Source organism: Tarenaya hassleriana, unplaced genomic scaffold (genome assembly GCF_000463585.1).
Source record: "Tarenaya hassleriana unplaced genomic scaffold, ASM46358v1 Cleome75, whole genome shotgun sequence".
In the NCBI taxonomy this organism is placed as follows: Eukaryota; Viridiplantae; Streptophyta; class Magnoliopsida; order Brassicales; family Cleomaceae; genus Tarenaya; species Tarenaya hassleriana.
In genome coordinates, this window is record NW_010970030.1 from 170055 (window position 1) to 188525 (window position 18471).

The 18471-nt window shown below is 40.3% G+C and overlaps 7 protein-coding genes across 9 annotated transcripts in view; 3 read left to right on the plus strand and 4 right to left on the minus strand.

The window, feature by feature from the left end:
• Positions 1–573, plus strand: part of LOC104801785 (probable pectate lyase 3) — a 2339-nt gene extending 1766 nt beyond the window's left edge. Inside the window, exons 4-5 of the mRNA XM_010525143.1 lie at positions 1–148; positions 238–573. Coding sequence (XP_010523445.1) covers positions 1–148; positions 238–477 — 388 coding nt within the window. The 3' untranslated portion in view covers positions 478–573. The remainder of the gene's footprint in view (positions 149–237) is intronic.
• Positions 559–3195, minus strand: LOC104801784 (pentatricopeptide repeat-containing protein At2g02750). The gene has a single exon (XM_010525141.1). The coding sequence runs from the start codon at positions 3026–3028 to the stop codon at positions 1178–1180; it is 1851 nt and encodes a 616-aa protein (XP_010523443.1). The 5' UTR covers positions 3029–3195; the 3' UTR covers positions 559–1177.
• Positions 3196–3297: 102 nt separating this feature from the next.
• Positions 3298–4891, plus strand: LOC104801786 (ubiquitin-conjugating enzyme E2 2-like). 2 transcript variants are annotated; one of them, XM_010525145.2, is made up of 6 exons: positions 3298–3427; positions 3890–4028; positions 4137–4162; positions 4260–4349; positions 4456–4535; positions 4621–4891. In XM_010525145.2, the coding sequence occupies exons 2-6, from the start codon at positions 3904–3906 to the stop codon at positions 4747–4749; spliced, it is 450 nt and encodes a 149-aa protein (XP_010523447.1). In that variant the 5' UTR covers positions 3298–3427; positions 3890–3903; the 3' UTR covers positions 4750–4891. The 2 variants fall into 2 exon arrangements, with proteins under 2 accessions (XP_010523447.1, XP_010523446.1); XM_010525144.1 differs by having other exon boundaries at positions 3303–3427; positions 4447–4535.
• Positions 4892–5096: 205 nt separating this feature from the next.
• Positions 5097–8410, minus strand: LOC104801787 (probable LRR receptor-like serine/threonine-protein kinase At1g14390). The gene is made up of 7 exons (XM_010525146.1): positions 6753–8410; positions 6536–6657; positions 6206–6452; positions 5914–6110; positions 5782–5831; positions 5590–5701; positions 5097–5501 (listed from the first exon to the last, which is right to left on the minus strand). The coding sequence occupies exons 1-7, from the start codon at positions 7993–7995 to the stop codon at positions 5268–5270; spliced, it is 2205 nt and encodes a 734-aa protein (XP_010523448.1). The 5' UTR covers positions 7996–8410; the 3' UTR covers positions 5097–5267.
• Positions 8411–10648: 2238 nt separating this feature from the next.
• Positions 10649–14009, plus strand: LOC104801788 (protein IQ-DOMAIN 31-like). Of its 2 annotated transcripts, none has more exons than XM_010525147.1 (7): positions 10649–10824; positions 11489–11632; positions 11717–11986; positions 12068–12256; positions 12345–12425; positions 12574–13636; positions 13733–14009. In XM_010525147.1, exons 2-7 carry the CDS (start codon positions 11540–11542, stop codon positions 13762–13764), a joined length of 1728 nt encoding a protein of 575 aa, XP_010523449.1. In that variant the 5' UTR covers positions 10649–10824; positions 11489–11539; the 3' UTR covers positions 13765–14009. The 2 variants fall into 2 exon arrangements, with proteins under 2 accessions (XP_010523449.1, XP_010523450.1); XM_010525148.2 differs by lacking the exon at positions 10649–10824 and adding an exon at positions 10864–10958.
• Positions 14010–14096: 87 nt separating this feature from the next.
• LOC104801789 (protein kinase 2B, chloroplastic-like) lies at positions 14097–17133 on the minus strand. Its single transcript, XM_010525149.2, has 6 exons — positions 16781–17133; positions 15704–16029; positions 15444–15579; positions 15121–15257; positions 14903–15026; positions 14097–14729 (listed from the first exon to the last, which is right to left on the minus strand). Exons 1-6 carry the CDS (start codon positions 16845–16847, stop codon positions 14263–14265), a joined length of 1257 nt encoding a protein of 418 aa, XP_010523451.1. The 5' UTR covers positions 16848–17133; the 3' UTR covers positions 14097–14262.
• An 813-nt stretch (positions 17134–17946) lies between these two features.
• Positions 17947–18471, minus strand: part of LOC104801790 (60S ribosomal protein L10-2-like) — a 1769-nt gene continuing 1244 nt past the window's right edge. The window contains exons 3-4 of the mRNA XM_010525150.1: positions 18293–18378; positions 17947–18193 (exon numbers count right to left, since the gene is read on the minus strand). Of these exons, the coding sequence (XP_010523452.1) occupies positions 18125–18193; positions 18293–18378 (155 nt within the window). The 3' untranslated portion in view covers positions 17947–18124. The remainder of the gene's footprint in view (positions 18194–18292; positions 18379–18471) is intronic.

Below are 18471 nucleotides of genomic sequence, written 5' to 3' on the forward strand. Positions count from 1 at the left end.
AATGCCGAGGTGCAGATACGGCCTGATCCATGTGGTGAACAATGACTATACACACTGGGAAATGTATGCCATTGGCGGAAATATGAACCCTACAATCATCAGCCAAGGAAATCGCTTCATCGCCCCTCCAAACGAGCAAGCCAAGCAGGTATAAAATCCTTATATATATATATATACACACCAAAAAGATTATCCATATCACTCCAAATGATAATAATAGAAAACGTCGGTCCAAAGGTAACGAAGAGGGAGTACACACCATACCCCGAGTGGAAATCGTGGAACTGGCAGTCGGAGGGAGATTACTTCCTGAACGGAGCCTACTTTGTGCAGTCGGGAAGAGCAAACGCTTGGAGTGTAGCCCCGAAGAATCCGGTCCCCAGCAAGTTTGCAATCCGGCCGCAGCCAGGGACTTTGGTCAGGAAACTCACCATGAATTCCGGGGTCTTAGGCTGTAAGAAAGGCAAACCCTGTTAATAATTTTTTTTCCCCATTTGGCACCTTCCTTCCAACACAAAAATGTGTAGTGTGAGTTCAGTTCAATCAAAACTGGTTTTGTCCCTGCCTTTTACATGTTCCAATGGCAAAATGAAGGGAGGAAACAAAAAAAAAAACAAAGTGAATAATGCAGTGCGAGTTAATATTAGAGTAGGTTCCTTCTTCTTTTCTTTAAAAAAAAGAAGAAATTATTGGAGAACAAAAATGCAAATATTTTGTTTCCCTTTTCTTGTCCTTTCACTGTCCGAGAATCGGCCATCACTGAAAACTGATGTCTCGAGATATTTTTTTAACTCGCTGGCTTATGCAAGCTGATCTGATCTGTCCATCCATTAATGAACTCAAGCTTGAATTTGATGAGTGTATCAATGACGGCAGTAATAGAAAGATGACACACTTTGTTCCTGGTTGAAGTTTGCCGGTCTGTTGTCTTGAACCAGAGTTAAAACAACAGTACTTCTCCAAGTAGACAAGAAGCACCACTGTGTAAGTACATATGATAAACCCAATCTTGTAAGAGCCAGAACCAGTAACAGCGGCAGAACCCTTCAACTCCACAAACACAGGATTCATTACACTCGATTCTTGCATCTCTACGCGAATAGTTGAGCGTGGGCTGTGGATGGGCAAGAATCCTTGATAATCCAAGGATGATGGCCAAGAACCTGCAGATCTACATTCATGTCAGTCCAGCTAAACTATGGCCTGGATGTTTTACCAGTCGTTTATCATCTATCAACTGTCGGGTAGTTTCCACATCTTTCCATCTTCCTAAAGCAGCATATATACTAGACAGGATCACAAAAGGAGCCGGGTTTTCTGGCTCTAACTCTGAGAGCTTCGTTGCCATTTCCTCTCCCAGCTTGGGATCTAGGTATTGCATACAAGCACCGAGTAAAGAAGAGTACGCTGAAGGCGATGGTTCTGATATTTCATCTATCAGCTCCTTAGCTTCTTTTAACCTACCATACCGACCCAAAAGATCAACCATACAGCCAATGTGCTCTGTACTAGGTTTCAATCCATATACGTCGTGCATCAACCTAAAAAGATGAAATCCCTTTTCAACCTTGCCACAGTGACTGCATGCGGATAAAACGCCAGTAAAAGTTGCTGAGCTGGGTTCTACTTTCTCGTCTTGGAGTTGATCAAAGATTTCGATTGCAGATTCATATTCTCCATTTTTACCGTAACCAGATATCATAACATTCCAGAACACTGGATCTTTGGGTTTTGGTATGAATTGGTTAAAGATTCGACGTGCCCATGAGAAGAACCCGCATTTCATGTACATGTCAATAAGAGATGTAGCAACAAATATATCCCTTTCCGATGCAGCTTTGATGACATGCCCATGGATCTCTTTACCATTCTTTAGAGCCAATAAGTCTGAACAAGCTGGTAAAAGGCTCGTAAGACATTTTAAACTTGGAACTGTAACTACTGATAGCATTCTCTTGAAGCACTCGAAAGCTTCAACTCCTTTCCCTGATTGTGAGAAGCCGCTGATCAATGAATTCCACGTCGATGAATCAGCCTCAAGTCCCTCAGATTCCAACTGTTCAAACAGCTCAACTGCTCGCTCATACTTCCCATTCATCATCATCCCAGAAATAATAGAGTTCCATGTTATTAAGTTTCTGGAACATTGAAGCTCATCGAAGACTTTGTATGCTGATTTCCAACAATGGCATTTTGAATACATGTCAACAAGGCATGTACCTACCATGGCATCAAACTGAAACTCGGTTTTCATAACAATGCCATGAATTTGCCTCCCAAACTCGGAATGTAAAAGACTAGCACACGCAGATATAACATTGATGAGAGTGATAGCATTCGGTTTTTCGCTTGAAAACCTCTTCATGAGATTGAACGCATCCAGAACCAAATGCAACAAACCATTTTCCAATAACCCAGAAAGAAAAGCATTATAGGTGACCACACTCTTGTTAGGCACACTTTCGAACATCTTCGCAGCCAAAATCCACTCTGAACATCTCGAATACATCGAAACAAGAGAAGTTCCGACATAAACATCCATCTCAACTCCTAACTTAATCGCCAAACAGTGCATTTGCATGCTTCCTTCAACATCCTCGCAGCCGCCCAAAACACTTGCCACTGTAACCGAATTCGTTCCAAACCCAGACAACCTTACTTCCCTGAACATACTAAACGCTTCTCTGCGAAACCCATTTTGCAAAAACCCTGAAATCGCCGCATTAGAAGAAGCAGCATTCCGATCAGGCATTTCGTCAAGCACTTTACGGGCATCGAAGGGATGTTCCACCTTCATGTACATGCTCATGAGAGCCGTAGCAGTGAAAACATCGACGAAAAACCCGGTTTTGACGATCTGGGCATGCAACACTCGACCATTGACGACGTCTCCGAGCTTCGCGCAGGCTTTGAGAAGCGGCGGGAAGGTGAACTTGTTAGGAGAGCAGGCAGAAGCGTAGTGGCGCGTGCACAACACTGCTTCCTGGTAGAAACCGCCGGTCACGAGATTCTGGATTCGGTGTCTCATGAAATCTTCAGAGCGAAACACAATCCCAATCGATTTTTGTTCATCAGTTTGATTGGAAGATTTCCTCCGCAAACAAAAATTCAAAAATCTGTTCCATCAATTAGCAGTGTAAAATGTTTTCCAGTCCGGTCTAACGGTTTATTCCGGTTTAATGGTTGGTTCTGAGAAAGCGAATCTAAATCTGAAAGCTGTCAGCGAGATGGAAGTTTCTAGAAGATTATAAGCTGCGTAAGTCACACGAAGCACAAAAATTAACTTCTTATCCCAATCGCAAATTCGCACCCAAGCGACGGCAAAATTGATCGGAGCTCCTCTCTTCTCCTGGTATCGCTCATCGCCGTCTCTTGTTTCGGGCTGATTTCTGAACCTTCGCCGCTTGACGCTAGCTTTTGTTCACCGGTATGATCTCTCTCTGCGGTGCTTCTGTTTGTTGCTCGATTCGTGGATTTTGCTTTGATTTTGAGCTGTTCTTCCCTCCTTGTGGTGAATTTATGCGGCCTTAGCTTGTTCCTAGATTCAAGAGAACTGTGTTGAGTTTGAGATGAAATTCGATTCGGTAGGGCATGTAAACAACGATATGATTGCAGATGACGTCGCTCTGAGCTAATCAGTTGTCTGCTAATCGGTCGTAGATTTCCTAGTCCAAATTCGAATCCACATATCGGCGTAGGCATATGCATACGTAAGCAATCGATCAATTTCACTGTTTTCGCAGAAGTAGGAAGAAGGAACAGAACAGTTTGGAATTCTGAATTGGAAAACATTGTTCTCCTGCAAATACGATGTTTTGAATTACTTATTCACAGTTATGCTTACAGAGTGTAGTTATGGTCTTGTGATATATATATTGGGTATATATAGACTTAAGGAAGAGGATGTCGACTCCGGCAAGGAAGAGACTGATGAGAGATTTTAAGAGAGTGCAGCAGGACCCTCCTGCCGGGATAAGCGGTGCTCCACAAGATAACAATATCATGCTCTGGAATGCCGTTATATTCGGGTATTGAAACAAAGGAAGATGATTTTGCCTTAGTCAAATTTTGCTGTCCTCTACCTACATTCAGATACATTCTCTGTGTTCACACCCTTTTCGTTTTCCCACTTTTAGGCCTGATGATACCCCATGGGATGGAGGTAAAGTTCCATCTTTCGGTTTCGGCATTTCGATTTTTGCCATCTTGGTGTTGTTCTTTCAGATGTTGTTCTCATCTCCCATTTCTGATTCTGTCAGGTACTTTCAAACTTACACTTAGTTTTTCGGAGGATTATCCAAATAAGCCACCAACTGTCCGTTTTGTCTCACGGATGTTCCATCCGAACAGTAAGTTTGGATATGATGCAGCATCGATCTCTGTCTATTGTAGCTTATGGCTCCATTTGTTTCTGAAAACTCGCTTCTTGACCGATAATATATGCAGTTTATGCAGATGGGAGCATTTGCTTGGACATTCTACAGAATCAGTGGAGTCCAATATACGATGTAGCTGCTATACTCACTTCCATTCAGGTATAGAAATATTATGCATCCTAATAGTCTATGAAACACTTTGAACGTTTTCTGATTGATTTACTTACAATTATTGAATTCGCAGTCGTTGCTTTGTGACCCGAATCCAAATTCTCCCGCCAACTCGGAAGCTGCTAGAATGTTCAGCGAAAATAAGCGTGAGTACAACAGAAGAGTACGAGAAATCGTCGAGCAAAGCTGGACAGCTGACTAGTATTAGTTGCTCGTCTTTTGTCTTATATTGTTTGGAGCATTCGGACACACATGTTTTCATGTTCGATTTCTGCAATGTTGCTGTCATTACTCTCGAAATCGAATGCCCATTTCCCTTTTAATACACTTGCATCTTCCCATTCTTTTATCAATGTTTCTACCTCTCGTTTGGTCATATGCTCTGTGTTTTGCTTCACTGCAACTTGGTAATTTCAGTAAGAACTGTAAACTTATAAAGGATTTATCAACATTGAGACTCGGAAGACAACCCATAAAGGAAATGGAAAGAAATCAAAAGTGTTGTAAGAGTACTGGATAATTTCAACAAATCTGTGCCTTAAATGGAGATTGAATAAAATGTTTTGGGTGATATTTGATTAATCTTAGATGCTGTAATGAATCTATGAGGTTAGGCATTTGCTTGAGCATTACATTCATTTGCTTATTATATTGCATTTGAAACATTTATCTTTAAAGCACAAAAAATTTTGAAGGTAAGTACTTGTATTCTACATGATTCTATGTAGCAATGCCAAGGTTACCGCTGCTTGTCCATCCTTGCTGCACTTGAATTGTGTACTGCAGATTCCAGACAACATCTTCAATCGACGGCCTCTTGCTCGGATCTTCGCAGAGACAGTTAATGGCGAATTCCACAGTCGTTCTCAACGACTCGTAAGCATATGTCCCTCTCACCGACGGATCTATCAAGCTTCTCAACACCGAGGGCTCTTCCTTCAATCCATTCTCCAGCTTCAGACAGAATAAAAGAGGTTCAAGGCCTTCTGTAGTTCTCGGGATGAGAAACACGAAGAAGAACTGACTCTGAAACGGAACATACCTGAAGCTTTAAACCTCCCATGTCTGAGGAAGATGCCACCACTCTGCCTGTGATGATCTCAAGCAGTATCACTCCGAACTGGTAAACGTCTTCTTTCTCTCTGTCTTCATTTCTGCAATTTTTCAAGATCAAGCATGTCATAATGACCAATACAAGAGAAGGGTTTGAATTTGTATCTAAAGAGATACGAACCCGAGTGGACTTTTCGCTTGGTTTCCTTGAAGAGGACTCCCTGCTCCGACCTGAGATTTTTCTCGGATTGAGTTAAAGAAATGGAATAACAAAACATGAAAGTGTTTGTTCTGTTCTTGACTTGTGTTTTACCTTGGAATGTGGTAAGGGAATGGTATAGCCGCAGATCTTTGCACCGAGTGTTTCATCAAGCAGGATGTTTTCTATATCCAAATTGTTCCCGAAGATTCCAGGTGCCACTCCCGTGTGCAAGAACTGTATTCCTCTAGCAACTCCAATTGCTATTGCCATTCGCTGAGGCCATTTCAAGACCTCTTTCTTCCTCCAATCTGACAGAAAATTCCCATGTAATTTCCTGTCAGAAACTGTTCGACTCACTTAACAACCAAACTCATTTTGTCTTTTTCCAGGTATCATCCATCACCTGTGAGGAAATCCCTCAACGACCCGTTAGAGAAGTATTCTTGGACGACGAAGATTGTGCTTCCGGCATAAGGATGATGATCTTGGTAAGTGACAATGCAGTGTCCAAGAACACTGACCAAATGCATATGCCTTAGCTTAGACAACACTTCCATCTGCTGAGCCAAGTTCTGTGGTGAATTCTTCTGCTTCAGCTTTATACATTTCACCGTCACCGCTATGCCCTCTCTAAGAAAACCTCTGTACAGCTGTTCCAAGACAAGAATCTCTTCGAGTTCTGTCAAAGGTCACAACTCAGATCAACCAAAGTTCATGTCGTGTTTTTGTTTACCTGTTCACCGACCAGATTTGATGCCTCGAAGTTGTTGGTTGCTTCTTCCAGTTCCTCCAAGTTGAAAACCCGATACGGCGGCAGACCAATCACGGCCGATCTCATCGTCTGTGGCACACGTCCTACATTCAAAAAGCTCGAGCAGCAGGTTTCAGTTGATGGGTTTTGTAGAAAATATCAAATTCAAGACTAAAAAAAGATTGTATCCTTTCTTTACTTGAATCTGGTACTGTCTTTGAGGTGGTGGTGCTGCAAACAGAGACTTTATCAAAGGCATGTCTCTCGACATTGTTCCCTTCAGATTGCTCTGCTTCTGCTTCTGATCGTGATCTTCTCATTATAATCAGAATCAACAGAGCCAAAACCGATGTGACGATGACCACACCCACGATTATACCAATCAGTACCCCTAGTTTGATTTCAGAATCTTTCTTCTGTTCCTTTGGAACTGGCTTCACAGCCACCGCTTGCTCTGCTTCGCTCTTACAGAAAGAAGCTGGACGCTGATACTTTGCGCTGGGAGTTCCATTGATAGACAAACAGTTGAAGGAATAAATCACTGTGTGATTCTGGAATCTCTTGGAAGAAAAGCAAGACGGAAGCTTTCCCGTAAGAAGATTCCGAGAAACGTCTAAAGTTCTGAGCTTTGAGCTGCATGTCAAGTTTGGAAATGACCCAGATAACAGGTTCCGACACAAACTGAGGTTCTGGAGAGAAGGAAGTGAAAACAGAAAATCCGGGATTGGCCCAGTGAACTTGTTGTCGGAAAGGTCCAAGCTTTGAAGCTTACCCATCTTCTTGATCTGTTCTGGAATCTTTGATCCGAAGGAGTTTTTCTTCAATGAAACAGTGATTAAATTGCTTGCGAGCGAAGGAACTTCAGGGCCGAGACGATTACCTCCGAGATTCAGCTCTCGAAGATCCAGCAGCCCTCTGAGATCCGGAACAGTTGCGTTCAGCAGATTGTTGGCAAGAGCAAGGCTTCTCAGGCCATTCAACGACGCAATCTCTTTCGGGATAGGGCCAGAGATGAAATTAGAGCTGAAATTCAGAACTTGGAGAGATGATAACCTCGTGATCTTCGAAGGGAAAGGACCAGAGATGCCGAGAGAGACAAGAGACAAGGTTTTCAAGCTTGAGAGTTTGGTAAGAACAGTGAAGAACGAGTCACTGGAGAATGTTTCCGACAGCTTGACGGTTCTGTTTCCTAGGATGGTTAATTCGGTTACATGGCCATCGGAGCAGACGATTCTCAGGGAAGGAGAGGAAGGGAGAAAACAGAAGTTGGTCCAGTTGTTCCATGATCGTAGAGACTCTGGATGTTCTAGGAGCTTCTGGATTTCAAAGAGACTTCTTGTTTCACTTGATGTGAGCTGTGATTCTGAGAATGTTGGAAGAAGAAGAAGAGGAAGGAGAAGGAAAGCGAGGGAAAATGCCTGGCTATTGAGAAAATTATGCATTTTCTCGGGAAAAAAAAAATCTCTGGAGCTAGAAAAACCATGAACAAGCTGACATTTCAGAGATCAAAGTGATTTGATTCAACTTCTTAGACCAAAAAAGGAAATATCTTGCAGAGTACATAAACAAAAAAAAAACTTGGGATTCTGTATGAACAGAGACAGATTCTCGGGAAAGTAGCAGAAAAACTTGGGATCGAGAACGTGAGAAAAAAAAAATCTTCTGGGAAAACGAGAGAAAGTTTTCCTGGGAGAGAGAGAGAGAAACTTGGGTGAAGAGAAGAAATGGGCAGAGGAGACAATAAATACGATTGTGTTTAATATTCGTATTTGTTTGTATGTTCATCAGTGCACAACCTCAGCCATGACAGACTGTTTAACTGCTCCTAAGAACATGACCAATTTTTTTTTTAAAAAAATAATTAATTAAATTTCAAGATCCTTGAAGAACGTATACTTCACATGATTAATCTGACTTATCTTCCGGATTTAGAAACCAGTTTTGATTTCTTCATCTATTTCAACTTGTAATAATAAAACTAAACTCTCACGTATACACACATGCGTGTATTTATGTATATATGCATGACACACGAATCAGATCTTTAAAAAAAAAAGAAAAATATGATATATATATATATATATATACGTACACACGCATCGTGGACGAATAAATGTTTTTGTTTCTTCTCTCGAAGTAATTTCTTCACGTATGCTAATAAAGTTTGTAAGTTATAAACAGATCCAACTTACATCTTTTGTGCCATCTATGATATCTAAAAATGTTGTTCGAGATTATAATATTAATAAAAAATACGTAATTGTATTAAAATTATAACAGTGGACCAAAATGCACCTAATTAAGATCAATACATGTTATAAGGAATCTAGAGAGATGCAAAGTATGCTCTTATTTTGGGTTCAAGCCCAAGCGTGGGTAGAGACATTCACCTGGATTTTTCTGATCGATGTAGTTGGGCCAAAGGCTCGATGAATTTTCGGATTATAAAAAAAATAGATGTTATAAGGAAATAATTTTATAAAAAAAAAGGATAATTAATTAAAGTCACAAGGCGTTAATCCGGCTGTGTAAAATTCAAACAGCGGCAAACGCGAGCGAAATTCGGACAGTTGACCACGCCGAGTCAACGTGATCTGTCCGTCAAGATCATTTGACGCCGTTAGTCATCCTCTCTCCGTCGCCATCTGCAGCGGTCGTGTGATGTGTAAACTCCGAATGTAACGCCATTTGTCGGCTGAGATGAAATTACGAGAAAGAAATGAAAAAAAAAACAGAGAGGAAAAACGACGGTGAAAAAAAATAAAAATATAGTTCGAATATATAATAATACATAAATCGAAAATAACGTTTTTTCTTCAAATATCTTATCAAAATAATATAGACATTGACATTAGTGACTCATACAAAGATCCAAATTCAAGCCAATGATACAACAAATACACATTCATCCAAATAATAGACTAATCACCAAACTAATCACTTGTCGGCGGAATTAAAGAAATGCGTGTCGTTTTTTTGCTTTTGTTTTTGTTTTGGTGAATGATAAAAGAGCGGTTTAGACGACGCGCTGTTCCTTTCCCGTTCAAACGGGAAGCTGTCCTTTCATCGTTTGATGAACTGTCACATTACTTTCTCCTTTGTTCTCTTCAACTTTTATCATCTGTTTTAAGCTTTTGATTTGTCACTAATTATTTTGTATTCCATTCTTCCATTTTGACCGGCCGGGACAACCCACGTGGCATTTTGTAACGATAGAAAAACCATCGAATTTTCGGGTAATTTCTATATCATCCATTATATATATATATATATGGTCTGCATAATCTTCTTGATCTCTCTCTCTCCTCTCCATCAATGTATTCTTCTTATATATATATATATATATATATATATATATATATATATATATGATAATGGGAAGAAAGGGAGAGAGAGAGGGGACAGTGAGAGAGGAGGAGCACATGCAAATGCCTTGGAAATATAGAAACCTGCAAATGCGTCATTTAATATTTATAGAGATTGCCTCTCCCACCACTTGCATTTATTTTCTTTTTACATTTTAATTTATGAATACATTTTTTTAAAAAAAAACACGGCATACATCCTTGCATGGATGACTTTAGTTAAAAATAAGTAAAATCAAGAAAACGCGTCTCTCTTGTTATAAAACTAAACGACATTAATACAACTTTAAATTTATTTGTCTACGTACCAATCAAGAAAACGCAGAAACTGCTATGGAAGTACGCAATGAGATTAGTGACATGAATATGATTCTATGAACATACATATATATATATATATAATATAAAAGATATTTAAATGACAACTTCAAGGAATATTTATATGGTAAATATTGGAGAAATATTATATTACCAATTAATGGACAACAAAGGAATCCTAGAAGTTTGGAATTAGCGTACTAACCACTTTGATAATGACGGTCTATATTTACTTTTATCTAAATCGAAACCAAGCCATTCCGGTAGAAGACGAAGGGCATTCCAGTAAATCCATCTCCTCTTGTCATCGCCCAAACCATACAGGGCCCACTAATTAGGCCCAGGCAAAGTTCTGCCAACTCATCCCTCAAACGACACCGTTTTGGGCTGACGTTATATTGTCTCTCTCTTTCCTCCTTGCCTCTTCTCCGTTTCTCTCTCTTACCCTTTACCGGTGAGAGTGTGATTCTCACTGCGACTGATAGGTCACTGAGATTTAGTAGACAACTGAAAGGACAGAGCATTTTGAAGAAGAAGCGAGTTGGTTGGGGGATGAACAAAGTTTAAGCTTCGTCCTGTTCTTTTTTGGTACCTACATTGGCTCTTTGAGTTTGACGTTTCGATTTCTTTTTTGCCATTTTGAGGAATAAAAAGTTTCCTTTGGGTTTTACCCAGATCTGGGCATTCACTGCTACTCGTGTTCTTCGTCTTCTCTAGCTTTGGTCTGTTCCAAATTTTACCTTCTTTTTGCTCTCAATTGTTAGAAAGTTGTGGTTTTTCTGTTACTTGCCTCGAATCCCGGATGAAATCGCCAGCTGCTGCAAACATATTTCTAGGTGTTTTCTTGTTTGTTTGTTCTTTTGTTTGTCTGTAAACTTCATGGGTTTGGACTGTTAATGGTTGAGATCTCTGCTTTTTGTTCACGTTATTTAATGGGTCTTCCTCTTTTCCTGGCTTCCGTTACTTCTTTCCCTCTATGACTCATGCTGCTTTCATTGCTCTGCTTGATCTTCTTCTGATTTCGCTTCTGGGTATTGATATTTGTGAAATATGTTTCACTTTCTGCCTCAACTTTTTTGATTTCCCTTTGTTTGGGGTTTATATTTGTGGTGTTTCACTTGAAATTTACAAACTTTTGTTGTTGTTCCTAGTATATTTGGTGCTTATCATCGCAAGAAATCATGTGTAACTAAAGAGGTCGATGAATTTGCTCTAAAGCTTCTAAAGACATGGCGTCTGTATTCTTATGCAGATTTCTAGATATAGCAACTTTCTTACTTAGCCGGCATCTCTGTTTTCCGAAATGGGAAAGACTCCCAGTCCCAGTAAATGGTTCAAGAATCTTATAGGGAGGAAGTCGTCAAAGTCAAGTTTGGCAAAAGAGAACGAGAAATTGGTAAGAATGTGAAGTTAAAGTTCGAGTTTTTTTTTTCTTTTTGGACATGTGGGTATCTTACTGTATCTATGTTCTTCCATGAAGAAATCGGCCAAGAAAGAAAAGCTGGCGGTATCTGTGAAGGATGATGTAAAATACTTACCTGTCGAGCCTCTTATAGTTTCAGCTCCAGTTCCAACCGATACTGCTCGAACTGTGGCTGAGAAAAATCCGAGTGATGGGACTAATGTTTCATCTGTGAAAGACAATGAAGTTGGTGAATCAAACATTGATCCGGGTTTACAAAATGATTCAGGGGAATTGAAGCAAGAACAAGCAGCAACCAAGGTTCAGGCTGCTTTTAGAGCTCACCAGGTTTGCCATAAGATTACATGTTTTGAGAGTTGAGAACTGAAATTTGTAATCCTCTAACACTGTTGTGTCTGAATTGCAAAGGCTCGTAGGGCATTTAGTACACTTAAAGGCATCATCAGGCTACAGTCAGTTATCCGCGGTCACCTGGTCAGGAGACAAGCTGTTGCCACGTATTCGTGTATATATGGGATTGTGAAGTTACAGGCTCTTGTTCGTGGCCAAAGAGCAAGATCTCCTGACAATGGAATTCAACTTCGGAAAAAATTTACGGTATATTTACATATTTCTTGGAGTCTAATAGTTGTGCTCGTTAGCAATAACCATTAGTCACCGAATCTACAATTTTTTTTGTTATTAGGAAGCCAGAAATTCAGAAACTTTGCAAGCAAGATCATGCAGTTGGATGGAGAATCCTGCAAAACTTTCTATAGTTGACAAGGTATTGTCAACTTTTGTTTGTAGTTTAGGCATATATTTGCTTCTTGTTGTATTCTCAAGTATAACATATTAGCATTCCATCATATTCCTGCATGGGCATGGAATCATGCAAAACGACCTTGATTATATATCTGTCTGTGAATTTTCAGCTTTTGGCTTTGTCATCAACTGTGTTGCCCCTGAAGCTTCAATATAACCATGAGGACCCTAACTCTGCCAAGGTTTGGCTTGAACGCTGGACAAGACTGCAAATTTGGTCACCTAATTCCCGGGCGACTAAGAATCTGATCTTAAAACCTCTGACAAAGAAGTCCATGATCGAAAAGAAAAAGGGAAGGCCAAAACGAGGTATCAAGAAAGCAATGGGGCCAAGTACCGAGAATGGCTCTAGCCTTTCGATAGCTGAGAATGAGAAGAAACCTAAACGGAATGTGAGGAAGGCTTCCTCACTTAGTAAAGAGCTCCCCCCAAGAATCGAGAATGACAAGGTGAAACAGAGTTCTAGAAAAACTATTGGCGTCGGGAAGGATGGGTCACCGTTGGAGGTTAAAGAAGAGAAGCCTAGTAGGCCTAGTTTCAAGAAGGTTTCAAATACTCCTCTCTCAAATGGGCCAGAGAAATCAGCCCGTAAGTCTGCTGAGAAGAAGAAAGATATGGCAGATGCAGAGCTTGATGGGAAGGCTTCAACTTCTCTTTCTGAAGTTCCCGAGACACTAGAAAAGAAGAATGATATTCCAAATGCAGTTTCAAAGGATTCTGATCTCGACAAAAATGAGAAATCAGAAGTAATGGAAAATCCCGAGCAAGATGAACTCAAAGCTGCTGAGAGCAGTGATAAGGCTGAAGAAGTGCGGTTATTATGCTCTGAGCATGGTAATGTAGATTCTGAAAATACAAAGGAAGTTGATAGACGAGCTTCATTGCCTGCAAAGATTGAGAATCAAGATGACGGGCTTAAGCAAAGTGCGAGTAAACTTCCAAGCTACATGGCACCAACTGAATCTGCAAAAGCCAGGGTGAGAGGGCATGCTTCTCCGAGATTTTCCCAAGAGAGGATTGAGAAAAACGGGATATCGAGGCGCCATTCGCTGCCTTCTTCAACCGATGAAAAGATGAGTACGATGTCCCCAAGGGCACATCGTCTGCTTTTAGCCTCGGGGAAAGGATCTATGAATGGCGATAGATCTTTCTCGTCTTCTAAAGACGTGGGTGGTAAGCAGAATTATTCGTTTTACACCGAAGCTACTAAAAATGTTTTGAAATTTGTAAAACTTACCTCACTGTAACATTCTTGCGTGATTGTTTTAGATAAATCGAACAGAGCCGAGTGGAAAAGGTGAAGAAGCTTCAACCAAAGAGAAAGCAATCCAAGAGTCGTAAAATCATCTTACACTATCCAACAATCTTGAAACTCTTTCATCTGTTATGGCGTTTTCTGTGTTTGGTTTTGGTTTGGTGTTTTGTCTGTTCATCGTCACACCCTTTGGTATGTATCTCTCCAGTTTACTCACATGTTTGGCGACAGAAAAGTGTTGAGAGTAAATAGTTCATATAGGCCGCTGGAAGCTTGTAGTTTGTGCTTTTAGTGTTTTCCGTTATAAATATCTTTTTAACCAATCTCCATGCTTCTTCACTTATTCACCAACTCTTTGATTCAAACACGCTGTCCAAATCCGGCAAGAAACTTTGCATATTTTTATCAAGCAGCAGGGATAGGCCCATGTCTTGATGAAATACACAGCAAGCTGATGCAGAGGCAAAATCTGCTTTCTATACACAAACAGTATCAGTCACACCATCAAACAGACAAAAAAAAAACTGTCTTCAACTTTCATTTTTCATCTTACGAGGGGAGAGTGATTGTACGACTGCAAAGGCGACCTATCTGGGGTTGCATGCAACAGAGGCCGGTTCTGACTGTACCTAACCGGAGATTTCTGTAAACCAGAGGCATGAACTCTTGGAGATTTCATCTGGGCATGTTTGGTTGCAGGTTTAACAGAATCAAGCTGTTCAAGTTTAGCCAAAACCTCTGACATTTTCGGCCTTAGCTTTGCGTCCGGGTTTAAGCACTGCATTGCAAGATCTGCAGCTGTTATCGCTCCTTTTTGAGGGTATTGACCTTCCAATCTCGTATCCATCACCCGGAAGAGCTTACGCTTATTATCACTAAGATAAGGGGTTGCCCAATCTACGAGATTCTCTTCCGTTCCCACTTTTGATTTATCCACAGCTGGTCGCCCACATAGTAGTTCTAGTAGTACAACCCCGAAGCTGTACACATCGCTCTTTGCTGTTAACCGTCCTGCAAAATGAAGATAAGACCTCAGTGGATAAAATAACTGTAGCCCATGATTCAAAGTTCAAACCTTTTGAAGCATTCTTGAAGAATGTCAAAGATGTTTCTTTAAGCATTTTGGCCAAAGTCCAAAGAAGCAAAAGGGTTTGAAATTTTATAAAAGGAAATATAGAACAAACCTGTTGCAACATATTCAGGGGCTGCATAACCTTGAGTACCGATGACCCGAGTTGAAACATGGGTCTTGTCCCCGGTAGGACCTGCCTTGGCCAGACCAAAATCCGATAGTTTAGCATCAAACTCCTGCATTTAGATCAATTTACAGACGTCAGAAAGAGGTCAATTCCCAAAAAAAAATCATTTGAAGAATTTTCAGAGTAGTTCCTGGGTTTATTACAGCGTCGAGCAGAATGTTAGCCGCCTTAAAATCCCGGTATATCACTTGCGATTTCGCTTCGTGAAGAAAAGTGAGCCCTTTGGCTGCACCTACTGCTACTTTCATCCTTATCGCCCATGAAAGTGACTGAGCTCCACCTGCAAGGCCCAAAAACTTTGACAGCTGTTACAAAATTCAACGAAGCTTTTTGCATCAGAGCAGTCCCAGAGAAGGAAGAGCTCAGAATGGATTGAACCTCAGAATGACAGTGTTTTGCATAACTATTGCAATTTGCACAGGACCTGATTCAAGAAATGAAGATCACATCGTTTTTCGATACTTACGTCTGAAAAGATGATTCTCCAGGCTTCCTTTTGGCATGCATTCATATACCAGAAGCCGGTTTTCACCCTCCAAACAATACCCAATCAGTTTAACAAGATTTGGGTGACTAAGTTGACCAAGATAGTTCACTTCTGCCTGAAAATGGAAACTCTAAATATCAGCACACACACAGACATCAAATAGTAATACCAAGAAACCTGAAAACGATAAAATGTTATAACACCAAAGGATGAAAAGTCGAAAAGGGGAGATTGCATACCAACCACTCCTTGTGACCTTGCAAGCCTTCTGGTTTAAGCTTCTTAACAGCAACAACAATTCCAGACCCGGGTTTTGAAGCAGCGAAAGTGTTGCCGTCGATCCATCCTTTAAAAACGTAGCCGAAACCTCCTTCACCTAGAAGACTGTCAGGTCGGAAATTCCGAGTTGCGTTCTTGAGCTCGTTGAAGGCGAAAGCTTTTAGATTTGGTGATGAAAGAATCTCCCCTTCTGTCCTTGGCGTTGACAAACATTCTGAGCTGCTCTTGTAATCCATAATTGAGCTTGACGGAACCTTCTTGCTGGAAATCCTTGAGGCCGATGAATCTAACAAGAGCAACAAAAAAAGAAAAGATAGATCAGACAAAGGAATTGTTTAGTCAATCCATTTTTCTGTCCGGAAATAGCAATTCAACTGACTCAAATCAACTTTAGAGGCAAAATGAAAACTACAAACAGCTAAGGGAATGAGTTATGGAGTTAAATTACGATCAAACACGAAGGAAAGTTCATGCTTGTCCCGTAATTCAGTCCCAAAATAACAAGTCAACTCTTTTCAATCTATCACCTGAAACTTTCCTGAGGCCGAAGACAGCAAAAAGGCGAGTTATTAGAGCATAACATCGACCAAACACCAAGGAAACATATGATTGTACTGCGATTCAATCCCTAAATAGAAACTTGACGAATATCAACCAATCATCTATCTCTACAAAACGAGAAACATGTTAATCCGGTATGAAAAAAAGGAAAATCAGAAGGCTTTAAGCATTAAAGATTCGGACATAGCGTTCATAACATAATCAGACAGAGAACCCACGTTGCTTATACGCCGACAATCCTCGACAAGGTAAGAAGTTTAGCTTCGACACTCGAAGATTTAACACCAACCCGGCAAAGTATTCGGAAAACCCAAATCGGGAATAAGAAGAAATCACGAGGAAACAATCACAGAACGCATTTAAATAAAAAGGGCTGTTTTGAATCAAACAAAGTTAAGGGAAAAGAAAAAAAAGATGGAATCTTTTTTTTTTAAATAGAAAGAAAGGAGAAAACTTGAGCTAGGAAAGAAACTTACCAGAATTCGCATGAGGGCTCTGGCTGCTGCTGTCTACTTTAGCTGATGAATCTAAGCAATTGCCCATTTTCGGATGATCCCACCGAGAAACGAACAAGCAATGGACTGTAATTTCGAACAGATAAAAGCTTGTCCCTTTTTCAGACAATCGAACAAACTGGAAACTATCAGGAATGGAACCAGGAAGAGAGATTGAAGCAATCAAACCCCTCCGTCTCTCCTTTTGTTCGCTCTCATCTCAGACGCTAATGGGTATAAGATAGAATGAAAATTCCAAGAAAAACAAGTGATGAGACCCAAAAAAAAAACAGGAGAGGAAAAGAGAAGGAACGAGGAACGTGAAGGACGCTGAGAAAATGCAGAGAAGCAGACCATACAGCACAAGGTCGTAGTGGAACCGAAATTACGATTCTACCCTTGCCACGTCCTGCTTAACTAAATGACTAGACAACCCTTGTGCTCGGCGGCGTGAACAGACGGGATAGTTTTGGTATTTTCCATCGGGATCTGGTTGCGTCATGCTTGCGTCAGCAAATCCTTCGGTAATTTGCACCGAGAAAAAAAATTCCACGTTGTATGGAGGATTTTGAGTTTTTTTTTTTTTGGGTTAAAGAATTTGAGATATTTTTACAGTGGTAAAAGTGAGATAAGTCTTTTACCCTAATTTTCTCGTGATTTTGGCTTTCCGATGAAAGTTTGACTTTGTTGAACGAACATGGAAATTCAATTTATAATAATTCAATACTTATCCGATGGACCTTTTTTTGGTCAAATGGAGTGAATATAATTATGAAATTAATAGTCTTATCTATAACATCTAATTCATCCAAAAAAAAATATAAAAATAAAATACCGAAACGTTATATTAAGAGAGTATTAGTACACCAAGCAAGACAATTGTGGACGTGGTGGACCATGGATGACGATTGTTATAATCAACTTTTTGTCAAAATTGTTATAATCAACTTGCGACTATTATATTCGTGCGTACGCTTACAAATATGAATTAACTATTTATAATTAACGCTTAATTAAACATATGCGCAAATATAAGAATGGCAAGTTGGTTATAACAATTCGTTTTGGAATATTTATAAGAATGATGTGATTCGGCATATGAAAGGGAAAGGGAAAGGGAAAGCAGAAACATGCATTGGCAAACGGTAGAAGCAGGAGACGACGAAACAAAATCATTTCAACGCTACAAAGTTTGTCCCCACAAAGACCACGGATATTGAATCTGTTCAACGAAACTTGAAGACAACACAAAACAACTTTATCAATAACACTTCAGAGCAGTTATGGTTTTTTTTCTTCACCGGAGGACACTACAATCCTGCAACGTTAAACGGTGGCCGACAAAAAGGCTCTTCCCGGCTCCCTGTTTGCCAACGGTCCATGGCACGACAGAAACTACAACCGAAAACACAGACCCGATTCAATTTTAACGCGGAATGATTACCCGATTGTAACCATCACACGTAAAGAGTAATGACAGAGAATGAGGCTGACCTTAGCATTGACACCATCGGGAACAATACGTTTCTCTTGTCTTAACTTCAAGTAATCAGCTCGGCTGAACTTTGTGAAGCCCCTTTCGAGTCGTATATTCGCAAATTCAGTGATGATTTAAGAAAAACAAACAAGCATAGATAGGAGAATAGATCGAGTAGATAGACATACCACTTCCT